Consider the following 15,204-nt stretch of genomic DNA (forward strand, 5'->3'; position numbering starts at 1 on the left):
TAGCAGTTTTTTGATGATCATTCACTCTTCATTAAGAAACAATCTCAAAGCTTCACTGCCATTCTAGTATATGTTGATGACTTGGTTTTAACCGGGAATGACATTGGTGAAATCAATTCCATCAAGTAAGATTTGGATGACAAATTCAAAATAAAGGATCTTGGTGATCTCAAATACTTCTTGGGAATGGAAGTAGCACGCTCTAACTCTGGAATTCACATTTATCAGCGAAAGTACACCATGGACCTTCTCAGAGATTTTGGTTATCTAGATTGCAAGCCTCTCTCTACTCCATTTGATTATAGTCAGAAACTTTCAAAGGAATCAGGTACCATTTTAACAGACAACACTGTTTACAGACAGCTTATCGGCCGACTCCTTTACCTCACAAATACTAGACCCGATATCTCTTATGCTGTGGGACGTTTGAGCCAATTTTTGGACTGTGCAACAACTTCTCACCTACAGGCTGCTTTTCGTGTACTCCGATATTTAAAAGGCCGACCTGCAACTGGTCTCTTCTTCTCCTCTACTTCTAATCTGCATCTCACCGGATTTGCCGATACTGACTGGGCTACCTGTACTGATACTCGTCGTTCCGTTTTCGGTTATTGCTTCATGCTTGGGAACTCGCTCATTAGCTGGAAGAGTAAAAAGCAAACCACAGTTGCCAAGTCCTCTGCAGAAGCTGAATATAGGTCTCTTGCTGTTGCCACTTGTGAAGCTAGTTGGTTATCTTTCTTAATGGATTTCATTGGCTTGCCGCTTCAAAAGTCTATCACTCTATTCTGTGACAACCAGTCAGCCATTCACATTGCCAATAATCCCATTTTTCATGAAAGAACTAAACACATTGAAGTGGACTGCCACATTGTTCGTGAAAAGCATTTGTCTGGTCTCATTCATCTTATGCCAGTTCGTTCCAATGATCAACTTGCTGATTTTCTTACCAAAGCTCTGCCACCGGGTCCTTTTCTTACCAATGTTTCCAAGCTAGGATTGTTAGATTTACACAATTCTAGCTTGCGGGAGGGTGTTACCTAGATTATTTCTTTATCAATAATAGGTTTACCATTGTAATTATTTTTTAGTGAGAGTACATAAAAAAAAGTACATAGTATATAAGGTGTAATAACTCAACAAATATTTTCTAAGGGGAATTTTTCGTTTTCTCCAATAATGAGAAGAACCTATCTCTCTCCCTCTCTTAATCCTTTCTGATTCATCAAACCATCAACATCACAGCTTGAACAGCTTAGGGCATGAGATTTTCTTCAGTTACAAGTAACAATTCAAGAGAAATTGAGTCTTTGATAGCTCAATTGAATAATAAATTCTCTTTCAAGGTTCAACTATTTTCTGGTCCTTCAAGCTACATATCTTTCTCACGGAGATATCATGATATCTTAGATAAAGTATGCTAGAGAGTTGATATCCGAATCTGGAATGGCCAACTCTAAACCATTACCAACTCTAATGGCTACTGATTCAAAGCTCTACACCAATAATACAGAACCATTTGATAATCCAATGAAATATAGATCCATAGTTGGAGTTTGTAATATTTAACGATGACTAGACCCGATATTATATTTGCTGTAAATCGTGTGTCTCAATTTATTCACAATTCAACTCTTCAACACGGAAAAAATATCTAAAGAATACTGAGATATATGTGGAGCTAAAACTGAAATCATCTCAATATTCTAATTCAATTTATCTAAATCTAATAATTATTTTTATATTCTCTAATTCTCTCTTTTTTCTGCTATCACGTAATTTTTTTTTACTCTGTGAAGTTTTTTTTATGAGTTTTCTTTTGTAACCTTTACATACTAGGAGCAACCGCATGAATTGAGCTCCTCAATTGATAATGCAGTTACAAAAGTGGGATAGTAGACAAATAATTTATAACAGTGGAGAGAGGATTACAAATAAGATATTGTGGTGGGCAACCTTTTTTACTTCTCTTTTTTTTAGGTGCTTGTAGCAAGTTGGATACTTCACTTGACTTGTTAATTTATTATGCTTTCTCAACCTGTTTCTGTTATTTATTCTTTTATGGATTTATTAATTTTTTGAATTATTATTTTTACTATTTCACTGTAATTAGTTGCACTTTTTATATAATTTGTTATAGTTTATTTTTTTGTTAGTTTAATATTGGTAGTAATTAATTATAATAAAAGTATATAAAAAATAATAGAATACATTATAAAATATTTTTTTAGTTTTAATTTAATATTGATAGTAATTAATTATAAAAGTACATAAAGTTAACTATAAAATATTTTGTTCAATCTTCTATTTTCATTCATTTAAAAATTTTAAAATAAATGAAAATCGAAAACTGAAAAAAATATTGTAGTTAATTTTATCTACTCCTTATTTACTCTTACTATAATTAATTATCATTAATATTAAACTAATAAAAAATAGAGTTATTTTCCACATACAAGTATTTTTCCATATAAGTCATGCAAGTCATTTATATACGCGTTTTTACGTTTTTTTCTGTGTCTCTTGTTCTTTTTCTTTTCTCTCCGTGCCTCTTCTTCTCCTCCTTCTTCTTTTTCTTTCTCCGTGCCTCTTCTTCTTCTTTTTCGTAATTTTCTCTCTCGTTATTGTCGTCATCAACACCACCTCTTCCTCCTCCTCCTCCTCTTCCTTCTTCTTTTTTTCATTAGAATTTCTTCTTCTCTTTTTTTTTTCTCTTTCTCCTCCATCATCAGTTATCTCATTGTTGAAGATAACAAATAATTCAGGTTTAGAATGTCAATCGAACCAGAACAAAATTGATTATTATTTTTAATCCAATCAAGTGGCTAAGGTGTGGTTCAATTTAGAAGAAAAAATATAGCATTAAAGAAAATATTTTTCTGCAGCAAACTTGGGTATAGCACAAAGATATTTGGACGTAACACGAAGATATTTGGATGTATTTTAAGAATTTTTTGGTGTATTTTTATTCTGATAAATTCTACATAATTTAAAACTCTTCCTCTTCATCCTCCTCATCTTCTACTTTTTTTTATTATCATCATCATCTTCTTTTTTTCTTATTGATCTTTTTCTATTTTACATTCTCAAATTTCTTCTTGTTTTACTCTCTTAAAAAGAATAAAAACAAAAAAATCAAATAAAAAAGAAGAAGAAACACTTAATGCTGCAAAATAACTTAGAATAGGATGAACTTACATTCATTTAACTAAAAGAAAGAAAGAAATAAGAAAAAGAAGAAGAAAAAAAATGTAGCATTAGAGAAAATATTTTTTTGTATTTGCAGCAAATTTGGGTGTAGCACGAAGATATTTGGGTGTAACACGAAGATATTTAGGTGTATTTTAAGAATTTTTGGGTGTATTTTTATTCTGATAAGTTCTGCATAATTCAAAACTCTTCCTCTTCTTCCTCTTCATCTTCTACTCTTTTTTTTATCATCATCGCCATCTTCTTCTTTTTTTTCTTATTCATCTTTTTTTATTTTACCTTCTCAAGTTTCTTCTTGTTTTACTCTCTTAACAAGAATAAAAACAAAAAAATCAAATAAAAAAGAAGAAAAAACACATAATGCTGCAAAATTACTTAGAATAGGATGAACTTATATTCATTTAACTAAAAGAAAGAAAGAAATAAGGAAAAGAAGAAGAAGAAAAAAATCCAGCATTAGAGAAAATATTTTTCTGTATTTGCAGTAAATTTGGATGTAACACGAAGATATTTGGATGTATTTTAAGAATTTTTGGGTGTATTTTTATTCTAATAAGTTTTGCATAATTCAAAACTCTTCTTCTTCCTCATCTTCTTATTTCGTTTTCTTATAATTCTTCTTGAAAAAAATTAAACAAAGAAAAAAATACATAATGTTGCAAAATCAATAGAAAGATGAGGAGGAAAAAATGCAGTGACAACAACAGTAATAGAAAACAATGATGAAGTTGAAACACACGAAGAAAAAGGAGGAGAAACGCAAAGAAGAATGAGAAGAAGAAGAAGAAGAAGAAGAAAGAGGAGGAGGAAAAGGAGGAACGTGAAGAAGAATAAGCATCTTCCATAATGGTGAGTGAGAGTGCACTTTGGAAACAATTGAGTGACACGCGTGTTATCACGCTCCAGTGGGTGAATGTAGTTTTTGTTAGACTTGACCCAACTTATAAGATTTGTAAACTAAAAAGACTTGTATGTGTAGCATAATTCTAAAAAATAATCTAAGTAACACAATTTATATTACAATTTTTTTTAGGAGACGGTGGGGAGGCTGGCTCCAATTCACCTTCGCGCGTTGGGTCTCCCGGACTGTTGTGAAGAGGAAAAGGTTGGAGTATGAGATCCCACCCCACCGAGTTGGCAATTCGAGGCGGAGGAGGGCCAAATTGGCAATTCGAGGTAGAGGAGGGACCACCTGCAAAAGGACTCCGACGCTTAAGTCAGTATCTGTATAAAGGCAGCTGTTAGGGTAAATGGTAGGTGACGTACCTGAGGAGGGGTAGGGCCTTAGGCGGCAGTTAGGGTAAATGGTAGGTGACGTACCTGAGGAGGGATAGGGCCTTCCGCTTATATAGTATATACTAGGGTGGAGCCTGCAAAGCCTGCAACTTGGCTTGTGTTTGGCGTGGCCTGATAAGAAATAGGCCCAGACTCAGGCTATTAAAAAAGCCTATATTTTTTAAAAGGCCAGGCCTAGGCTTTTGAAATAGCCTGTTAGAAAGATTCGAACTTGGGTCTTCTATCTTATAATAATACTTTTATACACTTAGCCATTTGTCTCTTTAATTATATAAGTGTATTTGTATCAATATTATTCATAAATTTATTATTTTATATTTTATAATTTTAAAAATTAAATTATATCTTAAATTTAATTATTATTAAAAAAACAGGCCTATTGACAGGCTTCAGGTCAGGCCAGATTTAATAACAGGCCAGATTTAGTACTCATTAAAAAGTATATACCAGGCTACAGGCCAGGCTAAGACCAATATACTCTATTATAGGTCTGGCCTGGCCTGGCCTGTTTCCACCTCTACCCACATGAGCAGACCCACCTTCCTTCTTGGCTGTTAGATGCCTCGTGAAAGGGGAGGTGACATTCGGGTTGCCTCCTGGTTCAGGCCGCGTGAGGCCCGTCGGATCGGTCGGCCGGGCATTCGCGCATAAAATCACACTGGTCCTCCTCCAACATTTATATCTCGCGTTCTTCCTCTTTTTACTCTTTTTTTTTCTTCTCCTTCTTCTTTGTGTTCTTTCTTCTTTTTCTTCACGTTCCTTCTTCTTTTACTTCTTCTTCTTTTTATTGTTGCTGCATTTTTCTCCTCCTTCTCTTTCTATTGGTTTTGTAATATTATGCATTTTTTTCTTTGTTTAATTTTTTTCTCCCAAAAAGAATTATGAGAAAATAAAATAAGAAGATGAAGAAGAATAAACATTTGAAGATGATGAAGAAGAAGAGGAAGAATTTTGAATTATGTAAAACTTATCAGTATAAATATACTAAAAATTCTTAACAATACATATAAATGTCTTGGTTTTACACCAAAATTTACTATAAATACACAAAAATATTTTTCTATAATATTGCATTTTCTTCTTCTTTTTCTTTTTTTAGTTGAATGAATGTAGGTTCATCATCTTCGAAGTAAATTTTGAAGCATTATGTGTTTTTTCTTCTTTTTTGTTTTTATTCTTGTTAAGAGAGTAAAACAAAAAGAAACTTAAAAGGTAAAATAAGAAAGAAAAGATGAATAAGAAAAAAAGAAGAAGTAAATGATAATGATAAAAAAAAGATGAAGAAGAAGCAGCAGAAGATGAGGAGGAGGAGGAGAGAAAGAGTTTTAAATTATGCAGAACTTATTAGTACACATACATCAAAAATTCTTAAACAATACATATAAATATATTAATTTTACATCGAAATTGACTGCAAATACATAAAAATATTTTTTTTAATGCTGTCTTTTCTTTCTCCTTCTTCTTTTTCTAATTTCTTTCTTTCTTTTAGTTGAATGAATATAAATTCATCATCTTTCAAGTAATTTTGCAGCATTATGTGTTCCCTTTTTTTTCTTTGTTTGATTTTTTTTGTTTTTATTATTGTGAAGATAGTAAAACAAGAAGAAACTTGAGAAGGTAAAACAAGAAAGAAAAGATGATGAATAAAAAAAAGAATAAGAAGATGGTGATGATGATGAAAAAGAAAAAAGAAGAAGAAGTAGCAGAAGACGAGGGAGAGAAAGAGGAAAAGTTTTGAATTATGCAGAACTTATCGGTACAAAAACACTGAAAATTCTTAAACAATACACATAAATATCTTAGTTTTACGCCGAGATTGGTTGTAAATACACAAAAATATTTTCTTTCATGTTGCATTTTTTCTTTTTTTTTTATTTCTTTTTTTCTTTTAGTTGAATAAATATAAGTTCATCATCTTCCAAATAATTTTGCAGCATTAAATATTTTTTATTTTTCTTTGTTTATTTTTTTTGTTTTTATTTTTATTAAAAGAGTAAAACAAAAAAGAATAAGAAGGTAAATCAAAAAGAAAAAGACGAATAAAAAAATAAAGAAGAAGAAGATGGGGATGATGATGAAAAAAAAAGCAGCAGAAAATGAGAATGAAAAAGATGAAGAATTTTGAATTATGCAGAACTAATTAGTACACATATACCGAAGTTCTTAAACAATGCCCATAAATATCTTAGTTTTACATTAAAATTGACTGTAAATACACAAAAATATTTTCTTTTAAAGCTGCATTTTTTCTTCATTTTTTTATTTATTTCTTTTTTTTTGTTGAATGAATGTAACTTTATTCTTTTTTAAGTAATTTTGTAGTATTATGTGTTTCTTCTTTTTTTTTTCTTTGTTTAATTTTTTTGTTTTATTCTTATTAAGAGAATAAAATAAATAAAATTAAAAAAAATATGAATAAAAAATAAATAATTTAATATCTTTAAAAGTTAAAATTAAATATGCAGATAAAAAAAATAATTATTTTAGGTTGCAGAAAGTATCTACAAATAAATATCAAAAGTTATATATGCGGTGATTTCATTGATTATTAACATGTATTATATAATATAAAATAATAAAAAATAAAATAAAATCTCCAAAATCAATAAATAACTACGAGAACGAGAGTTTTGTTAGTCCACCAAATCTTATATTTAGTAATGGGCAAAATGAGTCCATATTTCAGCAATATTACGCACAAAATAAAGAATCAGATAAGGGTGTATACGATGCGGTTGGATTTGAAGATTTGGTCTAAATTTAAATATTTTGGAGATTAATTTAGTAAAATTTTATTGGATTTAAAGTTAAATAAAAATCTCACAAATAAATTTGATTATTATTTAGATTCGGATCTAAGTTAAGATTAATTTAGTTTTACTTGGTTCATGTACATTTTAAGAAGATTAAAAAAGTATATATATTTTATATTAATTATAATATTACGTTATATTAATTATAAGTTTATTGTTTTATTTTTAATAATTTACTCATATTTGATGAATTAAAAAATAAATTAAAAAATATGAAATTAAAATTTATAGACAAATTTAAATTCAAATATGGATATCAATTTTATGATAACAAATATATTTTTTTTCTTCTTTATAAATAAGTACATCATAATTTTTGATAAAAAAAATTTATTAAAATCTAAAATTTTTTTATCTAGACCTGATTTTAGTGTAATTCAAAAATAGTATAATTTTATTAAGTTTATAACTGGATAAAAATCTAAAAAATAGACCTAACTATTATTTAAAAACTAAGTCTAGATCAAGATAAATTTGACTTCTCTTCCTGACTTATATACATTTCTAAAATCAGATATAAACAAATTAAAGAATCAATGATAAATTTATCTTTTAATAAAAAATATTTAAATTCAAGAAGAGTATGTGATGAAATATAATAAACCTAGTTAGGAATAAAAATAAAATAAATAATTAAAAAGAAGGCAAAGAGAGAAAATAAAAGATGTAAAAAAAAGTAGCGTAAAAAAAAAAAACAAAAATTTTATGTCACAATAGAGAGATAGAATGAAAGAGGATTAGAGGAAGCTAAGATGAGAAAAGAACAATTTACAAAATATAGCCAACAACAAAAACTTACAAAATATAGAATAATATGCTTTTATAGCAATCAAGATATAGAATTAAGGAACATAAATCAAAGTAATAAATGAATCAATAAATTAATAAATGAATTTCATAAAATTGATAATACAATAAGAAACTTTTTCGGAGGTATAGATGAAACTAAATTAAAGAGCAAGAAAATATTTGTCTTGTTTATCTACATAAATCCTTATAAATTTAAAGAGGTTTCGTCTAAATGTAGAAGGAAAATAAAAAATATTTAAAATAAAAAGTTGAAAACCAAAGAGGCATCTTCAATTTGATAATTGTTATTATCCTTTTTATTTCGTATTTTAAGAATTTAAATGTGTATTAATATATCAATTATCTAATTAACTATCATATTGAAATATTGTATTTAGTGTATAAAAAAAATTAATTATATTGCTGTAAAAAGATTATTATATTATCATAAACGTAGCTTTCCAAATTCAACTGCCGTGGTTTCTAGACTTTCTTTAAAAGGAAGGAATTCACACGTTCATGAACTTGGTGCTTATGAATCAACCTTTCCCATTCTTCAAAGTTCAAAATAAAAATCTGATCCAAACCTTGGACTAGTTACCTCGCACGAGTCAATACCCTAATCCAAACAAAACTCAACTTCACCTGCGCCCTCCATTCCGAAACTTCTATCATCTAAAGGATAATACTGATTGTTGTGAAATTTATTTATTTTTAAAATGACTTAATTATTTTTGTTTCATATACATTGGTATTTAATAAAAGGTGGAAATTCAGGTACAGTCGACTTCACGTAAAGTTGATATCTGAGAATCGTTAAATGATTTGACTGATTTCAGTAATTTGACTAAATTTTCATCTAACGGTTATAAGAAATTAACTTCACGTAAAGTCGACTACACTTGAATTTTCACTTTAATAAAAAGAATCACAAATTGTGTTTGTTTCCATTGCAAAAAAAAGAGTGTTTGTTCCGTGTCATTAAATCGATAAAAAAAGATCTTTTTTTAATTTTTTTTTACTTTTTAGTGTGTTTGACAAATTTTTAATAGTAAAAATAAAAACATTAAAAAAATAAAAAAATTAAAAAGCTATAATTTACATCTTTTATTAAATTTTTTAAAAAAAATATTTTTTCATATAATAAATTAACAAAAAAATATTTTTATATTATTTTAACATAACATAATTGATAAATAAAAAGATCTTTTTACATAAAATATTCAAACATAAAATTATTTTTATTTTTGTAAAAAAATCTTTTTAAAAAATATTTTTTTTGAGAATTAAATCCAAACAAATTCTAAAAAAAATATTTAAAAAATTAAATTCTAAAATAAACTGAAATCGACTGCATGCATTAAAATAATTTTTTAAATTTTAATTACACTAATTATATTTTTGAGATTGACAAAAATATTCTATATTAATTCTCATTTATTTTTTCGTTCAGTATTAATAGAAACTAATACAATATATTTTTGTTAAACAAAATTAGATCCATTAAAATCAGAAATAAATAGTTAAATTGGATCCTAAAAAATAACATGATCTCCAATTTAATCCTTAAAAGATTTTTTTAATCAAATATCCAATTAGGCAAAAGGACTAACTGATTAATTTTAAATCTTTGTCGATGACAATTTTAATTAAAAAATTCTTTCAAAAATTAAATTGAAGATCAGTGATCTTTAAAGCACCAATTTCAGCATGTACTATTAGAATCAGAGGTTATTTTGTGAACAAATTACTCCAAATTAGCTTTAAAAGTTGCAAATAATAGGATTTCCCTTACAGGTTTGTAAGAAACCGTGAACCTCAAGCACCCTTCCCAGTGGCTGCCTCATTCTCACTCTGAACCCGCTGCTTCCGGCCTCGCGACCTCGAGCCTCAGTCAGCCTCGCGTCCAGCTTTGACGAGTCGCCGTCCGTCAGCCTCTGTCTCCCTCCGTATCACATTGCATCCAGCCACTCGCCAGGTTACTGCGTTTCTCCGTCAGAGCCTCTTATAGTCTTATGCCTCCATCAGACGAAAAGGTTTCTCCTTTATTCTCTAATAATCTTGATGCTCTTGTTGCTTTCTTGCCTATTAACTTGTACGGTGTGGACTTTGGCCTATTATAGTTTTAGCATTATCATGAAACTGGAATTTTTTCAAGTAAACAAAGAAGGGGCTTGCTAGCTGACCTCTTCAGCAGAGGTGTTAGAAGAGACATATGTGATCATATATTTTTTAATTTGAATTTTCAGAACATACAGATAAGTAGTAATTTATTATTTTGGGGAGTTCTTGTTCATATGCATGTCTATGCACAATGGATTTATGTTGTGTGTGTTTTGTGTCTTTAAAACCACCCTTGTCCACTGCCCTTTGTTCTGATATTCTGATTTTAAGAAGATAGGAAAGAATTGAATTGCAAAACCACTGCTCACTATTGTGCTATCATATATTATAGTAAAGATTTTATCTGTTAACACAATTGATTTGATACCCAAATTAAACATCATGATGAAGGGATTTCACATTGGCAAGAAGGGATCGATAGCTCAACCTTGAAAGGATTAGATAGAACTATTTGTATTGAGCAACTCAAAAAGAAATTATGTTGAATGGATTTTACAAACGACTCCTTCCGTCACCCCCTGCAATTGATTTTGTTTCCAACAATGGGAAGGTATGTTTGTTTCAAACCATTCTTCATCACCTGTTAATGGCAATTTATTGACGCAGGCTATATTTTTCTAACTTACACTTGAATTATTCACGTATAGATACAATGTTTTTTAAGCCTGCAGTTTGTGGTTGATGTTGGATTCATCTTTCTTTAACTGTGTCGAATTCGCCACTAAATATTCTAATCATAAACAAAAAAATAGTTTATTTATTATTATTATTATTATTATTATTATTATTATTATTATTATTTATTTAATTTTGATGTATTATCAGTATAAAGTAGTTTTACACGTGCATCCAATTACGTAACGTCTGCACGACTGTGTAAAACGCTTTACACTGTTAGTGCATCAAAATTAAACTCTAAACATTAATATCTAAAATTAATACTTGAGGTTTAAGCAAGTAATTGTATTAGAAGTTAGTATTTGAATTTTATTATAAAAAGACTAAAATTTGTGCAGAATTCATTTTAAGAGACTAACCAACTTTTTTTTACTTAATTTTAAAGAGAAAAAAATGTCTTTGTAGTTCAAAAATGCCCTCGTTGATTGTATTAAAAATTGAAAACCCTACATTAAAATTAAACTCTATTATTATTATTATTATTATTATTGTTGTTGTCGTCGTCGTCGTCGTCGTCGTCTGTTCTTTGTTTTGCTATATTAATTTTTTTCATCGAGTGACAGAAACTTTTCTTAGAAGCCTATCAAAATGGAACCATGCAAGGCTTCAACAGTTTGATTTCCCATTTCCAAACTCAAACGGAACTTACTTATTGTGGTCTCGCAAGTCTAACCATGGTCTTAAACTCACTTGCCATTGATCCTGGAAGGAAATGGAAAGGTTGGTATGCCTTCATTGTTCCACAAATATTAACCATTCTAAATTTGTTAATCAAAATTAATCTATTTATATATTTTATAAGTTATATTGTCCGCATCTCCAATTTGTAGTTACAGTTAACATTATTATATTCAATAAATCCTAGTTTTCAAGTTTTGCCTTGTCTTTGGAAAATTTATCTGTCTAGGACCTTGGAGATGGTTTGATGAATCTATGTTGGATTATTGTGGACCTTTGGAAACTGTCAGAGCTAATGGCATCTCATTCGAGAAACTTGCATCCTTAGGTCATTGTGCCGGAGCAAAAGTTGAGGCATTTCGTGCAAGCAATATCACTATCGATGATTTTCGCAAATATGTCACCAAGTGTTCAACTACTGATGATTGTCATATAATTGCATCATATCACCGAGCTGCTCTCAAACAAGTATGTATGTTGATGGTCTCTAAAATTTTTCTTTCTCTGCTTGATGACTGAATATGCTTTTTGGTAAGCAAATAAGACAAGATAATGTTGTGCATATATTTCATTCTAATTAAAAAAACATAATGCTAATAATGGTAACTAAAATTTTTATGGCAGACAGCAGGTGGGCACTATTCTCCCATAGGTGGCTACCACGCTGGAAAAGACATGGTTCTTATTTTGGATGTTGCGCGGTTCAAGTACCCTCCCCATTGGGTTCCACTTTCACTTATTTGGGAAGGCATGAACTATACTGTTGGATCAACTGGAAAAACAAGGGGGTAGGGTTATTGACATTATTGGACAAAGTTATCTGATTGATTTATGTGCCTGCTGGCCAATTTAAGCACTTATGACTTGAGGTTTAATTACTAATTGATCAATTTTGATGTTAATTATGTTGGTAATTTTTTCTAGTTATTCTCTTCAGGTTCTTGCTTGTATCAAGGCCTCACAAGGAACCTAACATGCTTAAATAATCTGGTATTCTTCTTTCCTTTGTATATTGACCCAAAACTTGTTGAATTTCATCATATAAAAAAATAATAATATTAAATTGTTTGAGAGTTTCTTTAAATGTGCATGTGTGGATACAGAGATTTCACTTTTCATTTCCAGATAAAGGATAAACCAGTTCCCTTTGTAATTGATATCATAATGATGTTCCTCTTCTATTTAACAATCAGAAGATTTGAAAGACCTCTGTATGATTCTTTCACTTATAATCACGCTGCTTCTACCCAATTTTGAGGAATGCATTGATTGGATTGCAGAAATCAAGAAGCCAGAAGGTGTGGTTCCAATTTTAAGCACCAATGGGAAATCAGGTTTTGCTGACAAGCTTTACATCAATTTGTCATATGATTTATACGTTTAGAGATAACAGTAGTTAACTAGTTTGTTATCCAGAAAAAAGGTATTGAAATTGTTAATCACCTTTCATATAGTTCAAGGTGGATCTTGTTTATAGATAAATACATTATAATGTAACCAAAATTAATCAGTATTTTTCACGCCTCTCTAATCAAAATGTATGTTTCACATTTTTTAACCCTTAAATCAAAATGTATGTTTCACATTACTACAAGCATAGCCTCATCTTTGCTTTGAAATCATTGTTTGATCACGAACTCTCCTTCATATGTGAACCCACTCCAATCATGATCAACTTGTTGCATCACACCTAGATTCAATGTGGAAAATTTCTCTGATATTGATGTAACTCTGAAACAGAACCAGGAGCTTGTATAAGTAGGTCACTTCCTTGGTCAGTATACTAGTGCTGAAGAGTGTAAAAGAGAGGTTTTGAGTTAGTTGGCTTTAGGTAGTGCAGAGTGAACCAATTCTGTTATAGTGCATAAATATCTAGAGGTTGCATTGTGTGTATAAATAGCATGTGCTCTCTATAACAAACTCAACAGAATCAGTTTATCACATTCAATACACAATTTCTCATTTCATCTTCTCTTTAGTTTCATTGTTCATAATAGTATTCTTGTTCTTCAAAAAACTTAAGTTTCTTCAATTCTCAACAGTCTTCATCAATATTATACAGAATATTTAGTGGCTCTTCATCCTCCTCATCTCGAATGATATCCCCTACAACATCTCTTACTTCCATGAAAGCTCTTGTATCGAACACACCCTTGGGCTAATGTTATTGGAAGTCTATATATTCAAAATCTTAAAAATTTGCTTTCGGCCAAGAGTTATTCCTTCTATAGTTATTGTAATTTCACTATTGTGGTGAACAGACGTTATTATTTTTTTGTGGCTACTAATATATCACGTTATTAGCTCTCTTTGGTTACGTAAATTTGCCTTTAAATCTCACATCTCTTGATCATTTGCCTTTTCTCTCTTCTTCCCAACCGTGTGAATTGCAATGGCAGGGGTCACTTTTGTTCCAAAGAACAAATCATTCCTATACATGCTTAAATCGCATTGGGGACGAGCAATTTAGGTTTTCTTTTCAAATTTTTCCATCTTCACCGGCATTTAAATGAAATGTCTGCATAACAAAATTAAATTTTCAAAATCTAATGCGATTTACTTGTATGTTTTTAAATAGCTCAAAGTCATTGTGATTATTTATTACTTTTAAAAATAAAGGACATATATTAATAATGGTGATGCTATAAGTAACCAAATTCAATTAAGTTGCACAAACCCAGCAAAAGAAAATGTGCGCATGCATCACTCTCTTCTCTTTCTCTATGATTCTTCAGCATAGAAATTTTGGTTGGAGAGCAAAACAACTTATTGATATAGCATATAAATTTTTGTCGCAAAAATAACTGCACATAACATATAACTTATTGATATACCATAGAGCTTTTTGCACATAATAACACAAGAATTTTTGCACATAGCACAGAAATATTTGCATATAATATATTAATTTTTGAGTAAAGTATCGTTTTTGTCCCCAACGTTTGGGGTAAGTTCCAAAGTTGTCCCTAATGTTTCAATCGTCCTATTTAAGTCCCCAACGTTTCAAAATTAACTCAATATTGTCCTGCCGTTAGGGATCCGTTAACAGAATTGACGGCGAGACAAAATTGAGACGATTTTCAAACGTTAGGGACTTAAATAGGACGAAAACATTGGGGACAAAAACGATACATAAAAATAAATTTTTATTTTATTTTATTTTTCAATAATATCAATTTTTACGTATTCAATTATTTTTTAATTACATCTAAGTAAATTACACTTAATTACATTATTTTTATTTTAAATAAATTTATTTTTTTATAATTTTAAAGAATTTTAATACATTAGAGAGACAAAAGGTATAATTTATATTTTATTGTATATATATTATTTTTTCTTTTCTGCAAGTTTATATACTAGTCATTCTACAAATATTTCATGATAACTAAAAATCTTTAAGAGTAAAATTATAAAAAAATTAATTTATTTATAATGAAAGTAATATGATTAAGTGTAATTTACTTAGATGTGATTAAAAAATAATTGAATACTATGTATAGTAAAAAATTGATATTATTGAAGGATAAAATTAAAATTTATTTCTATTTATCGTTTTTGTCTCCAACGATTTCGTCCTATTTAAGTCCCTAATGTTTCAAAATCATGTCAA

General features: G+C 29.3%; 1 protein-coding gene across 3 annotated transcripts; it reads left to right on the forward strand.

The window, feature by feature from the left end:
* Nucleotides 1-9,922: 9,922 nt before the first annotated feature.
* LOC107477440 (glutathione gamma-glutamylcysteinyltransferase 1-like) lies at nt 9,923-13,111 on the forward strand. 3 transcript variants are annotated; one of them, XM_052259658.1, is made up of 7 exons: nt 9,923-10,147; nt 10,626-10,785; nt 11,477-11,633; nt 11,821-12,059; nt 12,216-12,379; nt 12,529-12,581; nt 12,788-13,111. In XM_052259658.1, exons 2-6 carry the CDS (start codon nt 10,714-10,716, stop codon nt 12,575-12,577), a joined length of 681 nt encoding a protein of 226 aa, XP_052115618.1. In that variant the 5' UTR covers nt 9,923-10,147; nt 10,626-10,713; the 3' UTR covers nt 12,578-12,581; nt 12,788-13,111. The 3 variants fall into 3 exon arrangements, with proteins under 3 accessions (XP_052115618.1, XP_015952939.1, XP_052115617.1); XM_016097453.3 differs by having other exon boundaries at nt 12,872-13,111; XM_052259657.1 differs by having other exon boundaries at nt 12,785-12,833.
* Nucleotides 13,112-15,204: the final 2,093 nt, after the last annotated feature.

The sequence above is a fragment of the Arachis duranensis genome, chromosome 3 (assembly GCF_000817695.3).
Source record: "Arachis duranensis cultivar V14167 chromosome 3, aradu.V14167.gnm2.J7QH, whole genome shotgun sequence".
NCBI classification, from domain to species: domain Eukaryota; kingdom Viridiplantae; phylum Streptophyta; class Magnoliopsida; order Fabales; family Fabaceae; genus Arachis; species Arachis duranensis.